Here is a 14,952-nt window from a genome sequence, read left to right as displayed (position 1 = left end):
TGTGATTGGTTAGCCCTGACACCTGAGGAAACAGCTGGGAGCTGATTGGCTGGCGATCATGGGACTTTCAGATCCTGTTTATTCTAAAATAAAGGTTACATTAGGTTACATAGTGAGCAGGAAATAAAAGCAAAAAACACAAGAACAATGTTCAAGATAAATAACTTTTTACATTTGTATTGTATGAACACAAAATATTAGATATCTACACAACACAATTATACCATGTTCAGACTGTTACCTGGTCTGTTTCATGCCTTCCCATCTTTGAGATGGTGATAAGACAAAGTAGATCACCCTCTGAACCAACAATGTAAAGAAGAAAGTACAAAATGTACAAGAAAGTACAAAAATTTAAGTACTGATCACTGATAAGTCTTTCTGAATAAAATCATCTGCTAAATTACTTTAAGAGTAATTTAGCAGAGTAAAAAGTGTAATGAATAGGGTGCCATTTGGAATGCTAAAAAATGTAACCATAAGACTGACATTATCTTGCTGTTCACCTTTAGATAAAGTGAACAGCATGATATCCTAATATCGGTGAACTTATGAACAAAACACTAAACATTTTTTAGTAAAATAACCCTATAAGCTCCAAGGCAATTAAAAAGGGAATCATCATTCATTATTCCTTTTGTTTGTAACACTAGATGTGGAAGGGGTGGAGGCTTGTGTCTCTGCCACACCCCCAGGCACCAGTACAAAACTGTGTTCTTTGTTACCTAAACATATAGCCACTGGATATCATAAAATCATCTTATATAGAAGTAGAACATAAATTGAGCAGGTCATTGAGACCCAAAAAAACATGTTTTGGGTGGCAACTGGTCAATCGATTAAAAATGAAGAGCCATTAATCTACCCACTGAGCCACACACAACCACATTTGCATACATGAAACATGGTATCCAGACTTGGCCCACGACAGTTTATCAACTTATTTTGCTGCGGTGGAAAACACAGCCATGTAGATGCAGAAATATGGCTCTAATTTCATCTGGTGTTGAAACCCCCCCAGATAATTAGAAATCAAAGCGGATTTCATGTCCTTATCTTATCTGCAAGGAGGGATGAAGACGTCTCTCTCCACAATTCCAGGCAGGATTGAGGAAAAAAATTGTCAAGTGCTAGTTTGATAGATCAATTTACGCTTGACTCTAACGGTCTCTTTCTCTCTCCCCTTTTAATATGGTGCTTTTCCATTCCTCCCCCTCAGTCTAACAGCATAATCTATGGCAGGCTTGATCTAGTATTCATTTGATGTGTCGTAACATCCTGCTTTATCTCCTCATGAGGGGTAGACCCCTAGACACAGGCAGCCAGTGAGGGGGGGGGCGGGGGAGACGGGGGAGAGAGAGGGAGAGAGCAATGCAGAGCCGGTTGCCTGGGAGCTATTTGCTGTTATGGCGAATCATTTTCATGGTTATTATCTATGCATTAGCATACACGTCTTGATTTCAGTACCCATAAAGTAAATGTACTTGTTAATGTCATTGTGCTAGCGTTGCAATTCTTCAGCCTCATTTACATTTAAAATGAAAATGTATTGTCTTCAAACATGCTCATTGTAAAGAAAAATTACTTGATCTTGGTTATGTTTTTTTGGTGTGCAGTGTGATGTTTGATCTGTCTCCTAAACCCCAACAATTTTCTTAAACTTCCTTATCCACCAACACCAAGAACCCCCTAAATGACCAGGGAACATTAGAAAGCGTTTATTTGGGAGAACACGTGCATGTCCTCCCTAAGAAGACATTAGTACTGTTGGGGTACAGTCCTGGTTTACCTTGGGGAGGTTTATGTCCCAGCTTTCTCTCACTTCCTTACCGCTCTGACAAACTGTAAAGCCCTGCCTGGTTACCCTTTTCAACCACATTGCTTTTTTTTAGAATGGGGCCAAACATTTGATTAAAAAAATACCTACTTTTCATGATGCGTTACTATTTTTCTGCATGTCAACACATTTCATGAGAATGTGCCTAATCATATGTTCTTTCCCGCAAAACCGTGAGAAGAAACACAATAAAATGATACACTCCAACATGGCTTTAGTGCCATCACCGGAAACGGGATGGGAAGGAGTACTTTATTGAAAGATTGGAATCCCTGAAAGATTATTTTTATCTTATGAGACATGCTGTTTGTGCCAATTTGCTTCAACCGGAAAAAAGATGCCATTACTATATTACCAACAAGCTAAAGAATGTATTGTTCATGTTAAAGCCCGGAACTGTTACGGGCAGTTATGATTCTTTGCGTTTTCCCCACTCTAATGTTTGGCAGAACAATGACTAAACCTCTTCACCCTGTCTGCATGCTTTATAATGAGTTGCAGCACCATGGTTTGCCAATTTAAACATGAGAAGCTTCACTTAAGGCACATTTTAAGAATAGATAGGAGACAGAATATAAAACACAGAGGAGACAGTCAGAATATAACAGACAGAGGACATAGTCATAATATAAAAGAGAGAGGAGACAGTCATAATATAAAAGACAGAGGAGACAGTCAGAATATAAAAGACAGAGGAGACAGTCATAATATAAAAGAGAGAGGAGACAGTCATAATATAAAAGACAGAGGAGACAGAATATAAAAGACAGAGGACACAGTCATAATATAAAAGAGAGAGGAGACAGTCATAATATAAAAGACAGAGGAGACAGTCATAATATAAAAGACAGAGGAGACAGTCATAATATAAAAGACAGAGGAGACAGTCATAATTTAAAAGACAGAGGAGACAGTCAGAATATAAAACACAGAGGAGACAGTCATAATATAAAAGACAGAGTGCCTGCTGAAATAGCAGTGGGCAATAATGGAACCCATGTTGCAGCGTTATACAGTGCATTTGGAAAATATTCAGACCCTTTCTCCTTCTCCACATTTTGTTACCTTACAGCTTATATCATTACATTCACGTTTCCTCATCAATCCAAATATATACATAAGCATTCAGATCATTTTACTCAGTACTTTGTTGAAGCACCTTTGGCAGCGATTTCAGCCTCAAGCCTTCTTAAGTATGACTTTTTTGTCATAGTCTGAGAGTCTTTTAGGTGCATTTTGCAAATTCCAAGTGGACTGTCGTGTTCCTTGGTCACCTTCCTGACCTAGGCCCTTCTCCTCCAATGGCTAAGTTTGGCCGGGCGGCCACCTATCAGAGGAATGTTGGTGGTTCCAAACGTCTATTTAAGAACGATGGAGGTCACTTTGTTCTTGTGGAAAATGTTTGGTATCCTTCCCCAGTTCTGGACCATATATAGACAGGTGTGCCTTTCTCAATCATGTCCAATCAATTGAATTTTTCACAGGTGGAATCCAATCAAGTTGTAGAAAGATCACAAGGATGATCAATGGAAACAGAATGCACTTGAGCTCAACTTCAAGTGTAGCAAAGTGTCTGAATAATAGTCAGTATGATATTTCTGTTTCCTTTTTTTTTGAATAAATATGCAAATATTTAATTTAAAAAAGATGTGGGCTTTGTCATTATGGGGTATGGTGTGTAGATTGATCAGAAAATAAATAAATGTAATCAACTTTGGGATAAGGCTGTAACAAAAAAAATAGAAAAGGTTAAGTGGTTGAAATACTTACTCTATCAAATGCACTGTATGTGCACTGTGGGCCACACCAACCAGAGATTTTAACCAAACTAGTATGTAACAGCCAGTCCAAGCTTGTATCATGCCAGTCATTGCAGTTCTATGTTCTGGGTGTTTTGGTTCTAGTTTTCCTGTTTCTATGTTCAGTCTTATTGCATTCACCTGCGTCTCGTTAACCCCTTGTTTAGTCCCTATTTAAGTTCCTCCTGCGCAAGTGTTTCGGGTTGGTCATTGTTTTTATGTCTACAGCTGTGTTTCTCGTGAGTCTTTTGATTAAATTATGTTTGCTATTGAAACCTCTATGCCTGTGTCCTGCCTCCATGCTGCATCTTGACACAGTAAAAGAAGAGGGAAAGCCTTTTCCCTGAAAATGCACAAATATGTCTGAATATAAAATGAGTACATCCAATATTGCTGGACCCCTTAATGGAGATAGTAATCAGGACTGTAATAATAATCAAAAGCCATGTATAAATGTGTAAATTTTGCAGTAATATGATGAATTGTTAAAAAATATTTTTTTAATATGTAACAAGACATTAATACACTGAAAACAATTAAGGGAACACCTAAATCACACATCAGGTATCGATGAATGAAACTTATTAAAGATCTAAATCTTTACTGCACATTGTGTAATTCATTTGGAACAAAATGATGTAACAACGGTCAATGGAAACCAAAATCACCAACTGATTGAGGGCTATATTCAAACTCACACCGAAAATCAAAGTAAACAATTGAAATCACAGGCTGTTCCAACTTGTGTGAATTTCATCAGGACAACTCATAATGTGACTCAGTAGTGTGTATGCCCCCTACGTGCCTGTATCCATTCCCGACAACGTCTGGGCATGCTCCTGATGAGATGGCAGAGGGATCTCCACCCAGACCTGGATCAGGGCATCAGTGAGCACCTGGACAGTCTGTGGTGCTACTTGGCGGCGCCGGATGCACCGATACATGATGTCCCAGAGGTTCTCAATTGGATTCAGGTCTGAGGAACGTGAGGGCCAGTCAATGGCATCAATGCCTTTGTCATCCAGGAACTGCCTACACACTCTGGCCACATGAGGCTGGGCATTGTCCGCACCTGGAGGAACCCAGGGCCCACTGCACCAGCGTAAGGTCTGACGATGGGTCTGAGGATTTCATTCCGGTTACCTAGCAGCAGTCAGGGTACCGTTGGTTAGCACATAGAGGTCTGTGTGACCCTCCAAGTATATGATATGCCTCTACAGACCATCACTGACCCTACGCCAAACCGGTCATGCTGGATGACGTTGCAGGCAGCATAACATTCACCACGGCGTCTCCAGACTTTCAAGTCACATGTGCGCGAACCTCATCTGTGAAGAGAATGGGGCACCACTGCCAATTCTGGCATTCTCTGGCAAATGCCAATTGAGCTGCACATCGCTGGGCTGTGAGCACAGGTCCAATTAGAGGATGTCAGGCCCTCATGCTACAGTTTGGTCAGAAACATGTACACAGTAGCCCACTGAAAGTCCTGTCCAGTTCTCCTGGTATTTCCTCCATGCTCTCGAGACTGTACTGAGGGACATAGCAAACCTTCCTACGACAGGAGGTATGGATGTGCCATCCTGGAGGAGCTGGACTACCTGAATGGGCTGCAGGTATCACCTCATGCTACCAGTAGTGACAAGGACACTAGCAAAATGCCAAACTAGAGAAGATTCAGTCAGGAAGGATAAGGAGAGAGCAATTGTCTGTGGCCACCACCTGTAAAACCATTACCTTTTGGGGGGTTGTCTTACTGTTACCTCTCCAGTGCACCTGTGGTGACTTTCATTGGCACCAAAACAGGTGACATTGATTCACAATCACTTATGCTTCCTAACTGGACAGATTGATATCCCTGAAGTTTGATTGACTTGGTGTTTTACTGATGATTACGTGTTCCCGCAGTTTTTTTTAGCAGTGTAATAATAAAATAGAAATAAAATAAAGGTTAACAAAAATCTGAAAGATTGGCCAGGGAATTACTTCCCTTGTCAAAGTCGCTTTGATCACGAATCTTCCCCATTTGACTGTTTGGTCAAACACCTCTTGACCATGTCCTTTATATATTGAGTTGCAGCCACAAGATTTGTTGTTTGGCTATTTGTGTACCTAATAAAGTGGCCACTGAGTGTGTGTGTATATATACAGCTCTGGAAAACATGTAGTGAGGAACAGAAGGGTTAAAATTAAGAGACCACTGTAAATTGAACGCTTCTGTTCCTCACTCAAAACTTTCCTTTTCAACTTTTTTGGAAAGGAAATAAATTTTTTCCGGAGCTGTATATATTAATGTATGTATTAATACATACATACATACATACATAAATTATACATAAACAAATACCGATCTCAAATAGACAGGGCATGACCATTTCTCTAAAATTATTTATGAGATTGGTGAACACACTGGCAGAAACCTTGGAACATTTCTCTAGATCATCTTTTCAGATCCATGACAACCTACATTGATGCTCATTTGGACTGCCCTCTTCAGTTGAACCACCGGTGTTAAAATGGGTTCTCTGCAGCCTGGGATAGCCACTGAAAACATTATTTTTTTAAACACTTTCCATGTTTGCTTATAAACTATGCATAGGGTAGCTAATAGTTTCCACCAACCAGAAAACCATAAGCCCATAATGCCAGCCAACTGCATGTTAGTCTAGCGAGCTATCTCAACCTGGCAGTGTGCCTAATTATCACCAAATAACGATAGGTATGTGCTCAGGGGCCCTGACCATCTTGTTTAGGGAAGTAAAGTTTGAGAGTTGGGTTGTCTGTCTTGTAGGTTTCACTTACAGACAAGTTTCCACCTCTTGGCAGAAGCAGCCAGGTTGTCATAAACAAAGAAAAACGTTAATTAGTTGCTAGATGGCAATTAGAACCCCAGTCCCCTCAAAACAGCCTCAATGCTAGTGAGAATCCTGACAATTAACTCATGCTGTACATCTGAATAATTTAATTAAACCTAGTTGGAGAAAAAAACATCCTATTTTATCAATGCCATGTGGCTTTTTTGTCTGCCATAATTGCTCAAAAATGCCACACTGTTAATTTCTGTAGCAATTTCCATGAAAACCATGATTGTATTGCTTTCAACAAAGTGCCAACAACTAGTGAGTGAATACCAGACATATTTTGAAACGGCCTGCTTGATCATTTGGATACCTCAACTGTTCCATCTTGGTTAATCCCCTGGCTAAACTATTTCATTTCTTTCAATACACTTTCACCAACATTTGAAATTAACTTTAGCCTGTAGCTGTCTTTAACCACTGAAATGACAGCAATCACAAAGCATGTGCTCTCACTTGTGATTGTATGTGTGGCGTGTTTGTGTGTGTGCCTGGGATCTAGGTCTAACCATACATGTTGACACCAGAATTTCCTGTCAAGATTGTGAAACCTGACAAATCTGTTCCAACAAGGTTTTTTAGCCAGTCTCCACCAGGAACATTTTTATTCACAGCTTAGTGGTTAGGTTTAGGGTAAAATGTACAATTGGGGTTAGTGTTATAATTGGGGTTGTATTTCAGGTTAGGCATTGGGGCTAGGTTAAATTTAGGCCTTAAGGTTTGTTATTGAGGTGAGGAATGCGTTCATGTTAGGGTAAGAACTAGGGTTAGGGAGCATGGATTTCTGGTCTCCACGCATGAGTGTAGGTGTATGTATCAGGTAGATTGTCTCAAACATACAAGCAAAACATACCAGCAACAAGTCCTTGTTGCTGTCACTATCAGTACCTGCAACCTAGGTCCATGTATTTCACCCCTTTAAGTGTTATCTCTACCGGCTGTTGGAATCACATGATAATGTTGACTTTGCAATCTGGTCATTCCCCCTAAATGACCTAATGATGGGCTGGGTTGACAGTCATTTGTTGAAGCTGTCCTCGTGCTGACCTTTTTCCACTGACCTGCCTGGAAGGTGTGTATTTGAAAGACCCCCTGCTGGAATGTATGGGTTTAGGTTGGATAGTTGCTATTTCATGAATTGGCCTGCTCTATTGAAACGTTATGAAAACACTCACAAACGTGTAGGATTATTTCAGTGTAATACGCTGATACAAATATTTACCTAATCGGCTTCGAGAAAGTATTTGTTGTTTTGGTCTAGGCTACAACAGTTGACAAGACGTTTTACTTGGGAAAATAGCCTGGCCTAGATTCAATTTAGGATGTTCAACATTTCTATAGCTGAATAAAATGTAACAGTTTGATAGGTTTTTAATCGATGTTTGCGCACTTTGTTTTAAGTGACTAGTTGGTTTTCTAGTCGATAGGCTGCTCCACCCTTACACGAACGCAAACACAGTATCAACGTAAACGCCAGACTTGTATGTGCTGACAGAGGGGTGGTGGAGTGGGTTCGCGTCATATCGCACGCGTAGCTCCTATTGGCTAACGGGACTCACCCGACACAGCTGTGAATGTTTTCTGCAGAGGAAGCCTGTCGATGGTATGAGGTTTGCGCTCAGGAATGAAGTAGCTGCTCTTTTCTGCCTCTCTCTAACCCAAAAGATGATGTGATCTAACAACGTGATAACAGTCTTAGAGCAGTGAGACAGCAGCAAAACGTACAGCTTCATCATTGTCGAAGTACGAATGCACCGATCTGTCGAATTGCTATAGTTCAGTCAGACAGTGGGAACGTCTGGAGATCTAGGTAAGATGAGGTTCTTTCTAATTTGCTATTATCAATTAATAATGATACAAAGATGTTGGCAAGTCGATATCAGACGACAAATTCGCTTTAATGTACCAATGCCACTCTAGACACCACTTTTACGTGGATTGTTGCAACATTGTTGGCAGTGTCCCTAATTAGATTCAACGTAACGTCAGTTTAGTGTAATATCGTCTCTTTTCCTTCACAGATTCGAAGTGCCAAATGCCAAGACTTGAAGAACACTGTTGGAGTCGCTCTTGTGCATCGAGGGTGGAATCGAAGTCGTTTTCGGGGGGACACTGGGTCGCATCTAAAGCTGAAGAAATGATGTCCATTATCACAACAGTGCTCAGCAATGCCTACGGCTCGCTGCAAAATGTGCGAACAGCAAACTTGATCAGACGGGGTCTAGTCCTTTTCACCGTAGGAGTATTTCTTGCATTAGTTCTCAACTTGCTGCAGGTTCAAAGAAATGTGACTTTGTTTCCCGAAGAGGTAATGGCAACTTTGTTTTCATCAGCCTGGTGGATTCCCCCTTGCTGTGGCACGGCAGCCGGTGAGTTGTCACTGTTCCTAAACCTAAATAAACGGAGTTTATGAATTGCATGAATTATTTGAGGATGTTATATGGTATACGTCTAATTTGGACAAAGGTATGTGAGTTGCGTTTTATGGGATGTTGGGGTAGTCGGCATGTTTCATGATGCTATCATTAACTACAGACATGGCTAATTGTGTATAATTTCCCCCGTTATTAGCCTATCTGTTAGGTAAGTCTACTGAGTGTTTTGTCTGGGAAAATTCGTACAGTAGTATTTATATTGCCCTCCAATGATCCAATAGGCTTCCCTAGAAACAGCCGGACACGGAGGGTCATTATGAGTGTGCTGCTTTTTCATTGGCTGCTTTGATAACGGGTGAGCAGTAGAGGCGGTCCATAATTGGCTGTTGCCTGGAACATGCCACTGCTGAAAAAGAGAAACAAGGAAGTCGTGTGAATTTCAATTTTTTTTCAACAACCCCTCCCCCATGTTGTTGAAGTATGCAACGTTTTACACCACCGTTTTTAACTATTTTTGGAGACAGTGAACCAGCATTCCCATTTCAATGTTGCTGTACTAGCCTTAGCTTCTATCAATATAATTTACTCACAGACATGTTCCGGCATAGAATGATGACTAAAAAATAATAAGTGTAAGTCTGAAAGTGAAAGTAGAGCAATCTTGTTTCATTTCTGTCATATTCCAAACCGAAACTTATACAAACCGAAAATACAACAACAGTTTGATTTATTTGTATGCTGCTCAGTGGTGTGCTAACTTGATATCCTTCCTGCAGCTGTTGTCGGCCTGCTATACCCCTGTATCGACAGCCATCTAGGAGAGCCCCACAAGTTCAAGAGGGAATGGGCTAGTGTCATGAGATGCATCGCAGTGTTCGTCGGTATCAATCACGCCAGTGCTGTATCCTTTTTAAACAACAATGACGTCACAATATGCACACTTGTGTTTTTCTAAACTTATTTACAGAAGAGACTAGAGTTGTGGCCTAATACATTTCACAAATAAATTGCATTTTGTGATTTGTATGACAGATTTTGTTGAGGTTTTGCTACTTTTTTGTCTTCATGGGAAATTCAACATTGTGTTGGGACAGGTTTTAAAATTCCCTTACTGCTTGTTTTGACTCATAAGTACTTTATAAAATGTATGGAGCTAACATTTACATTTAAATAATTTAGCAGACGGTTTTATCCAAAGCTACTTACATCCTTTAAATACACACTGCTTTCTAACTGTGAACTTTTATGCAAAAGGAAAAAATCCCTCTAAAAACATTTCAAATGATTAAAGGAGTTTTTTATTTAACAAACACTAAATGATGGTGACTTTGGGTAGAGAAATTGGTGTCAAAGCACAGTTCCCCGGATTCAAACCTGTGCCAAAAAACCCTGTTGTAAGCCATTGGCCTGCAATACAGCTGTGTCACTGACATCAGGAGTATAAATGTTTTAGTTGTATTTTTTATATCTCCCTTTTCTCCCCTTCCTAATTTCCTCGGGTCCAGTTCCATTTATGGCCCTGTCTCATTGCAACAACTCCCAGAGGATGTGGGAGAGATGAGGATGGCGGCAAGCTTTCCCTGTTGGCATCTGTGCCCAGCCATTCAGGTTTTTTCCCCCACACTGCTCTTCCAATCAGAAAATCACGAGGGTGAACGCTCACCCGGGCACGTTCAGTTACAACCTCAGTTAGCTTTGCAGGTGCCGAGGCCACCTGAGGGAGTCACTAGAGAACTTTGATGGCTCCCCGAGTAAAGCTGGCCAGTTTGCGTTGCCCACCGTCAGCTTGTGGCACAGTCCTGTTTGAACCTAGACCGTGGTGGTCAGCTTGGCGTTGCACAAGAATGCCTGATGGAACCCCTAGGCGGTCTCAGTTTGAATCTTGATGGCGGCAGTGCCAGGGACTCTTGTGGAAGGCGACACCGATTGGCTTGGTGCCGGCTGGGTGGTTGGCATGACGGACAAGGCGACTCCCTGTGGTGTATTCAGACCCTGCAAGCTCAGAAAGATGCTCTCTCTGAGGGCGCAGGTGGAAACATCCGGGTTAGGCGAGCAGCCTGACAAGAAGCAGAACAGCTTGGCAGGATGTGCTCAGGAGGACATATGTCCCGATCACCACTCCCATACCCACTGGGAATTGCTGCGAAAAGGCATTGGCCAAAATTGGGAATTTGGCTTCATGAAATAGGCAGGGAAGGGGTAAAGGGCTACATTCACGATCCAAAGTCATTCTTTAATATTAAAATAAAAACATCAACAAGAAAAGTCTTTGTTTTCCCTTAACGGTTCCCTCTCACAGAAACTAGACTTTGCCAATAATGTCCAGTTGTCATTGACCCTGGCTGCCCTGTCTCTGGGACTGTGGTGGACCTTTGACCGCTCAAGGAGTGGCTTCGGCCTGGGCATCGGCACAGCTTTCCTTGCAACTGTTATCACTCAGCTGCTGGTCTACAACGGCGTCTATCAGTAAGTCCTATCATACATTTTCAGACTAACCTCTTAACCTTAAGAGAAACTTTCAAAATACATGAGTTTGATATTTTGGGGATATATTAATGTGATATTGTCTTCCATTTAGGAGGGCTTTAATCCAAAGTGACTTAGAGTACAACACACATATTTTCAGTATAGCTAGCAATTCAAGTGAGGCATTTTTTGGTTCCATCGAAGAGAATCTGACAGGGAAGACAGGGAAATGAAAGCAAATATTTTTTTAGGGGAGGTGGGGCTCCTACCTGCCTGTGTGCTTTCTTCAAAAACGTCCTAGGGAGAAGGAGCAGACTGTTGCTTCAGCAAGGGGCTTGTGGAGAGCTTTGTTCAAAAGGTCTCTGCAGCTTCTGTTGAGAAAAGGAGGTGGGGGTGTAGGTGGAGAGAGGGGAAAGGAGGATTTCATTTTTTCTGCATTAAACTTTAATGACACCTCCCTCTTCAGAGGTCTGTCTTTGAAACTGTGTTCCATTTGCCATTCCTTAAGAGTTTTCTCAACACATGGGCCTTATTTGAGGCTCGATTCGACTATTGAGGCAGATATTTAATTCATCTGATGTGTTTTTCTTGTAGATACACGTATCCAGACTTCTTGTATGTGCGCTCTTGGCTTCCATGCATATTCTTCTCTGGAGGAGTAACTGTTGGAAACATAGGACGCCAGCTAGCCATGGTGAGTCCCTCGTTCCTTCACATCTGCCTTTGAATTGTTTTTAAAATGACTACGTGTTTTACGAAAGCAGCCACCGTGTGGCAGTCAGCGTGGACATGGAAGGAACGTCATTTACTGGGCAGTATAGCCAACATGTAGAAGAACCTGACTGAAACAGAACTGGCCTTTTGCAACTATTGATTGGCCACTAGATAATTTCCAGTTGATCTCTCACTACACAATCAATACACACTAATTTCTAATTAAAGCTGTTGTTAATCACCTCATTACCGCTCACTGAAAATGGAAGTTGGTGTTGCCACAGTACTGCTTGTAATCAAAGTCTTCTATTGTACCTTCGCTCTCTTGTTAGTTTTCATCAGCAAACGTATACAATATTTATCAAGCTATTGCTAGATCTGAAAGTAAGCAATGCCTTGTTTACCACAGCTACTCTACCGTGACAATATACACGGTACATTAAATTAATAAAGTGTTGGTGTAACCTACTCTTATGTCATTAGTTAATGATGTTATTCATTAAAACAACAAAATACATCATCAATAAATGTGGACAATATAGTCACTTTAGGATCAAGCGATTAAATATGTCAATTTATGAAATTAAATGTTTTTATTATTCTCTGAATCATTATTTTCATACAAGAATCAACCTTTTGCTTTCCAGTGCTTCATATAGATCATGGGCTAACATGGGCTTTTCTCTCCTAACCCTCAGGGTGGTGGTGAAAAACTCCACAATGACTGAACAGAGATCAGCTGAAAAGGACAGAAGCAGGACTGCCGATATGGAGAACTGACATAAGACTTATTTTTTTACTCCTTTTCTGTGCGTTATAACAAAGAGCTATCCTGAAACCTCTTTACCTAACGTGCCATGACCTTTCCAACTCCGGGCGGCCAAAATACCTGTTCCCCCTTCCTTATTCGGGTCCAGGTTGTATTATGCTAACAGCTAGCCACAATGGTATCCTTGTTATCGTTCAGATAATTTTAGACTAGCAGTTAGCTGCTGAGCTATATCTGTTAGGATCCATATAGCATTAGGTTAGCAGTTAGCCGCTAACATAACCCTGTTTGGCTCCATATAGCATTAGGCTAAATGCTAGCTTCTCACTGCGGCAGACAGTATTTGCCTATCCAGTTTTTAAAAACAAAAAGCAAATGGGTTTAAGTTTTATGATGCAAAAAGGAACTGTTTGCTTGTTGCAGGTGTGTGCGTGTGGATCTGTGCAGGTCTTAATCGGAAAGTCAAGGAAAAAGGGAACCGTTTCAGAGCTGTGCAAAAATGTCTTACACTCACAGACATGCAACCAACAGTGCAGTGTATAACCAATGACTTGTATGTTCCCAATATTGTAATTAACCAAAATAAGTATTTATCTTTGAGAAATTAGAATGCCAACACTTATGACCCCAAACCAAATATACATGAGATAACAGATAGTGACCTCTTTTTGAAAGAATATACCATGATGCTGCATGTGCTGTATCTTAATCTTTGGGAGATCACAGCAGGGAAATAATCCCGCAACAACAGGAAATTGTTGTTAGGCCTGATTAATTTCTGCTGGGCTGATAAATTTGTTATGGCAAGTGACGTCCAAAATGTTTGAGGATCTGACCAACTTGAGAAGCATTTAATAATGCTGAATATTGTTTTTCCTGCTGTGCAGGAAAATTAAGATATGGCACCTGAGCAAAAAATTAACATATCGATGGTTGCAGTGTAATTGGAAATGATAACAAAAAGGCCCCTGAATGTTATTGGATGTAAAGGTTCCCCTCATTGCTGGTGTGACATGGTGGCTGATGATACCTTGAATGAATATATGAATGGCTGAATGGTGATTTCCTATTCAGAATTTCCCAAACAATCCATTGAACTTTTGGAACATACAGTACATTAAGAGGAGAGAGCACAGGACATTTTTACTACGGCCTTGAGGATTTGCAATCTGTGATTGCCTTTGTATTATACAATTCGAGTGCTTTTGTCACTACTATACCAGTTCAGTTTTATTACTTATATGAGATATTGCTTACATCTATGATCACTTCCCTATATAAATCAGACAGGTATACCATACTAGACCTAGTTAGTTTAATAGTTGGTGGTCTTGAGGAAAAAAAGAAAAGTGCAATCACACTATATACCTGAGCTGATTATTCTTCCTTATTTATTATTTCTGACAGCGATAAAGAGGTGAGCCTCTGTGGAATTATATGCAGTGTGGATAAAGAAAATGAGCAATAAGGGTGGCATTTTTGTAAAAACAAGAAAGTATGTCAGAGATTACTTGCCTTCTTAGACTGTATACCAATGACTATTCTCACCGTGAGAAGACAAAAAAAAACATTGTGTCAAAACCGTTTGTAAAATATCTGTAGTTAAAACGTTAGTAAACGAGAAATACAGATCATATGTGTGTTTTGTATAGATCACAGAGGGGTTCGGTTTGAATCTTTTCTCAAGTTCATGAGTGTCCCAAATGCCACCTTATATTCCCTATATAGGGCAATCATTTTGAACAGAGCCCACATGACTCTGGTCATGAGTAGTCCACTATTCTAGGAATATGGTGCCTTTTGGGATTCATTCTCAGTGTGCAGCTCTTGGAGAAAAGGAAGCTTTATATTTGGGGTGATTGAATCACCTATTATTTCAATGTGTAGAGAGTGCGAGTGTATTTTATTTCAGCTGTGTTATCATTTTTATTACCTTGAATCTTTGTGAAAAATAAAAAGGAACTCATATTGACGTGATGCTTTGTTGTGTCCACAAATGTTACAGTGACAGTAGTATGTCTATACTCTTTAAAATCTCAATTTTGTTGTCATTACGTCAAGGGTTGAATGCATGTAAATTACTTTTTTTCACTGATAAAAGCACCACAGTTTTGTTAAAAATTACTTTGCAATA

The 14,952-nt window shown here is 40.5% G+C and overlaps 1 protein-coding gene and 1 long non-coding RNA gene across 4 annotated transcripts in view; one reads left to right on the top strand and one right to left on the bottom strand.

Moving 5' to 3' along the window:
* The first annotated feature begins 8,061 nt into the window (after positions 1-8,061).
* On the top strand, positions 8,062-14,795 carry insig1 (insulin induced gene 1). 2 transcript variants are annotated; one of them, XM_010885480.5, is made up of 6 exons: positions 8,062-8,304; positions 8,516-8,863; positions 9,646-9,770; positions 11,169-11,335; positions 11,930-12,029; positions 12,748-14,795. In XM_010885480.5, the coding sequence occupies exons 2-6, from the start codon at positions 8,530-8,532 to the stop codon at positions 12,775-12,777; spliced, it is 756 nt and encodes a 251-aa protein (XP_010883782.1). In that variant the 5' UTR covers positions 8,062-8,304; positions 8,516-8,529; the 3' UTR covers positions 12,778-14,795. The 2 variants fall into 2 exon arrangements, with proteins under 2 accessions (XP_010883782.1, XP_010883784.1); XM_010885482.3 differs by lacking the exons at positions 8,062-8,304; positions 8,516-8,863 and adding an exon at positions 9,273-9,501.
* Positions 8,774-14,952, bottom strand: part of LOC105019356 — a 55,410-nt gene continuing 49,231 nt past the window's right edge. The window contains exons 5-7 of one of the 2 annotated variants that reach the window (XR_002195859.2): positions 11,605-11,706; positions 9,116-9,275; positions 8,774-8,886 (exon numbers count right to left, since the gene is read on the bottom strand). This is a non-coding gene — a long non-coding RNA (uncharacterized LOC105019356). Of the gene's footprint in view, positions 8,887-9,115; positions 9,276-11,604; positions 11,707-14,952 lie in introns of those variants that run through there. The other variant, XR_002195860.1, reaches the window with a different exon arrangement.

This window comes from Esox lucius, chromosome 21 (assembly GCF_011004845.1).
Source record: "Esox lucius isolate fEsoLuc1 chromosome 21, fEsoLuc1.pri, whole genome shotgun sequence".
Lineage (NCBI taxonomy): Eukaryota > Metazoa > Chordata > Actinopteri > Esociformes > Esocidae > Esox > Esox lucius.
This window is presented reverse-complemented; position numbering and strand designations above follow the sequence as displayed.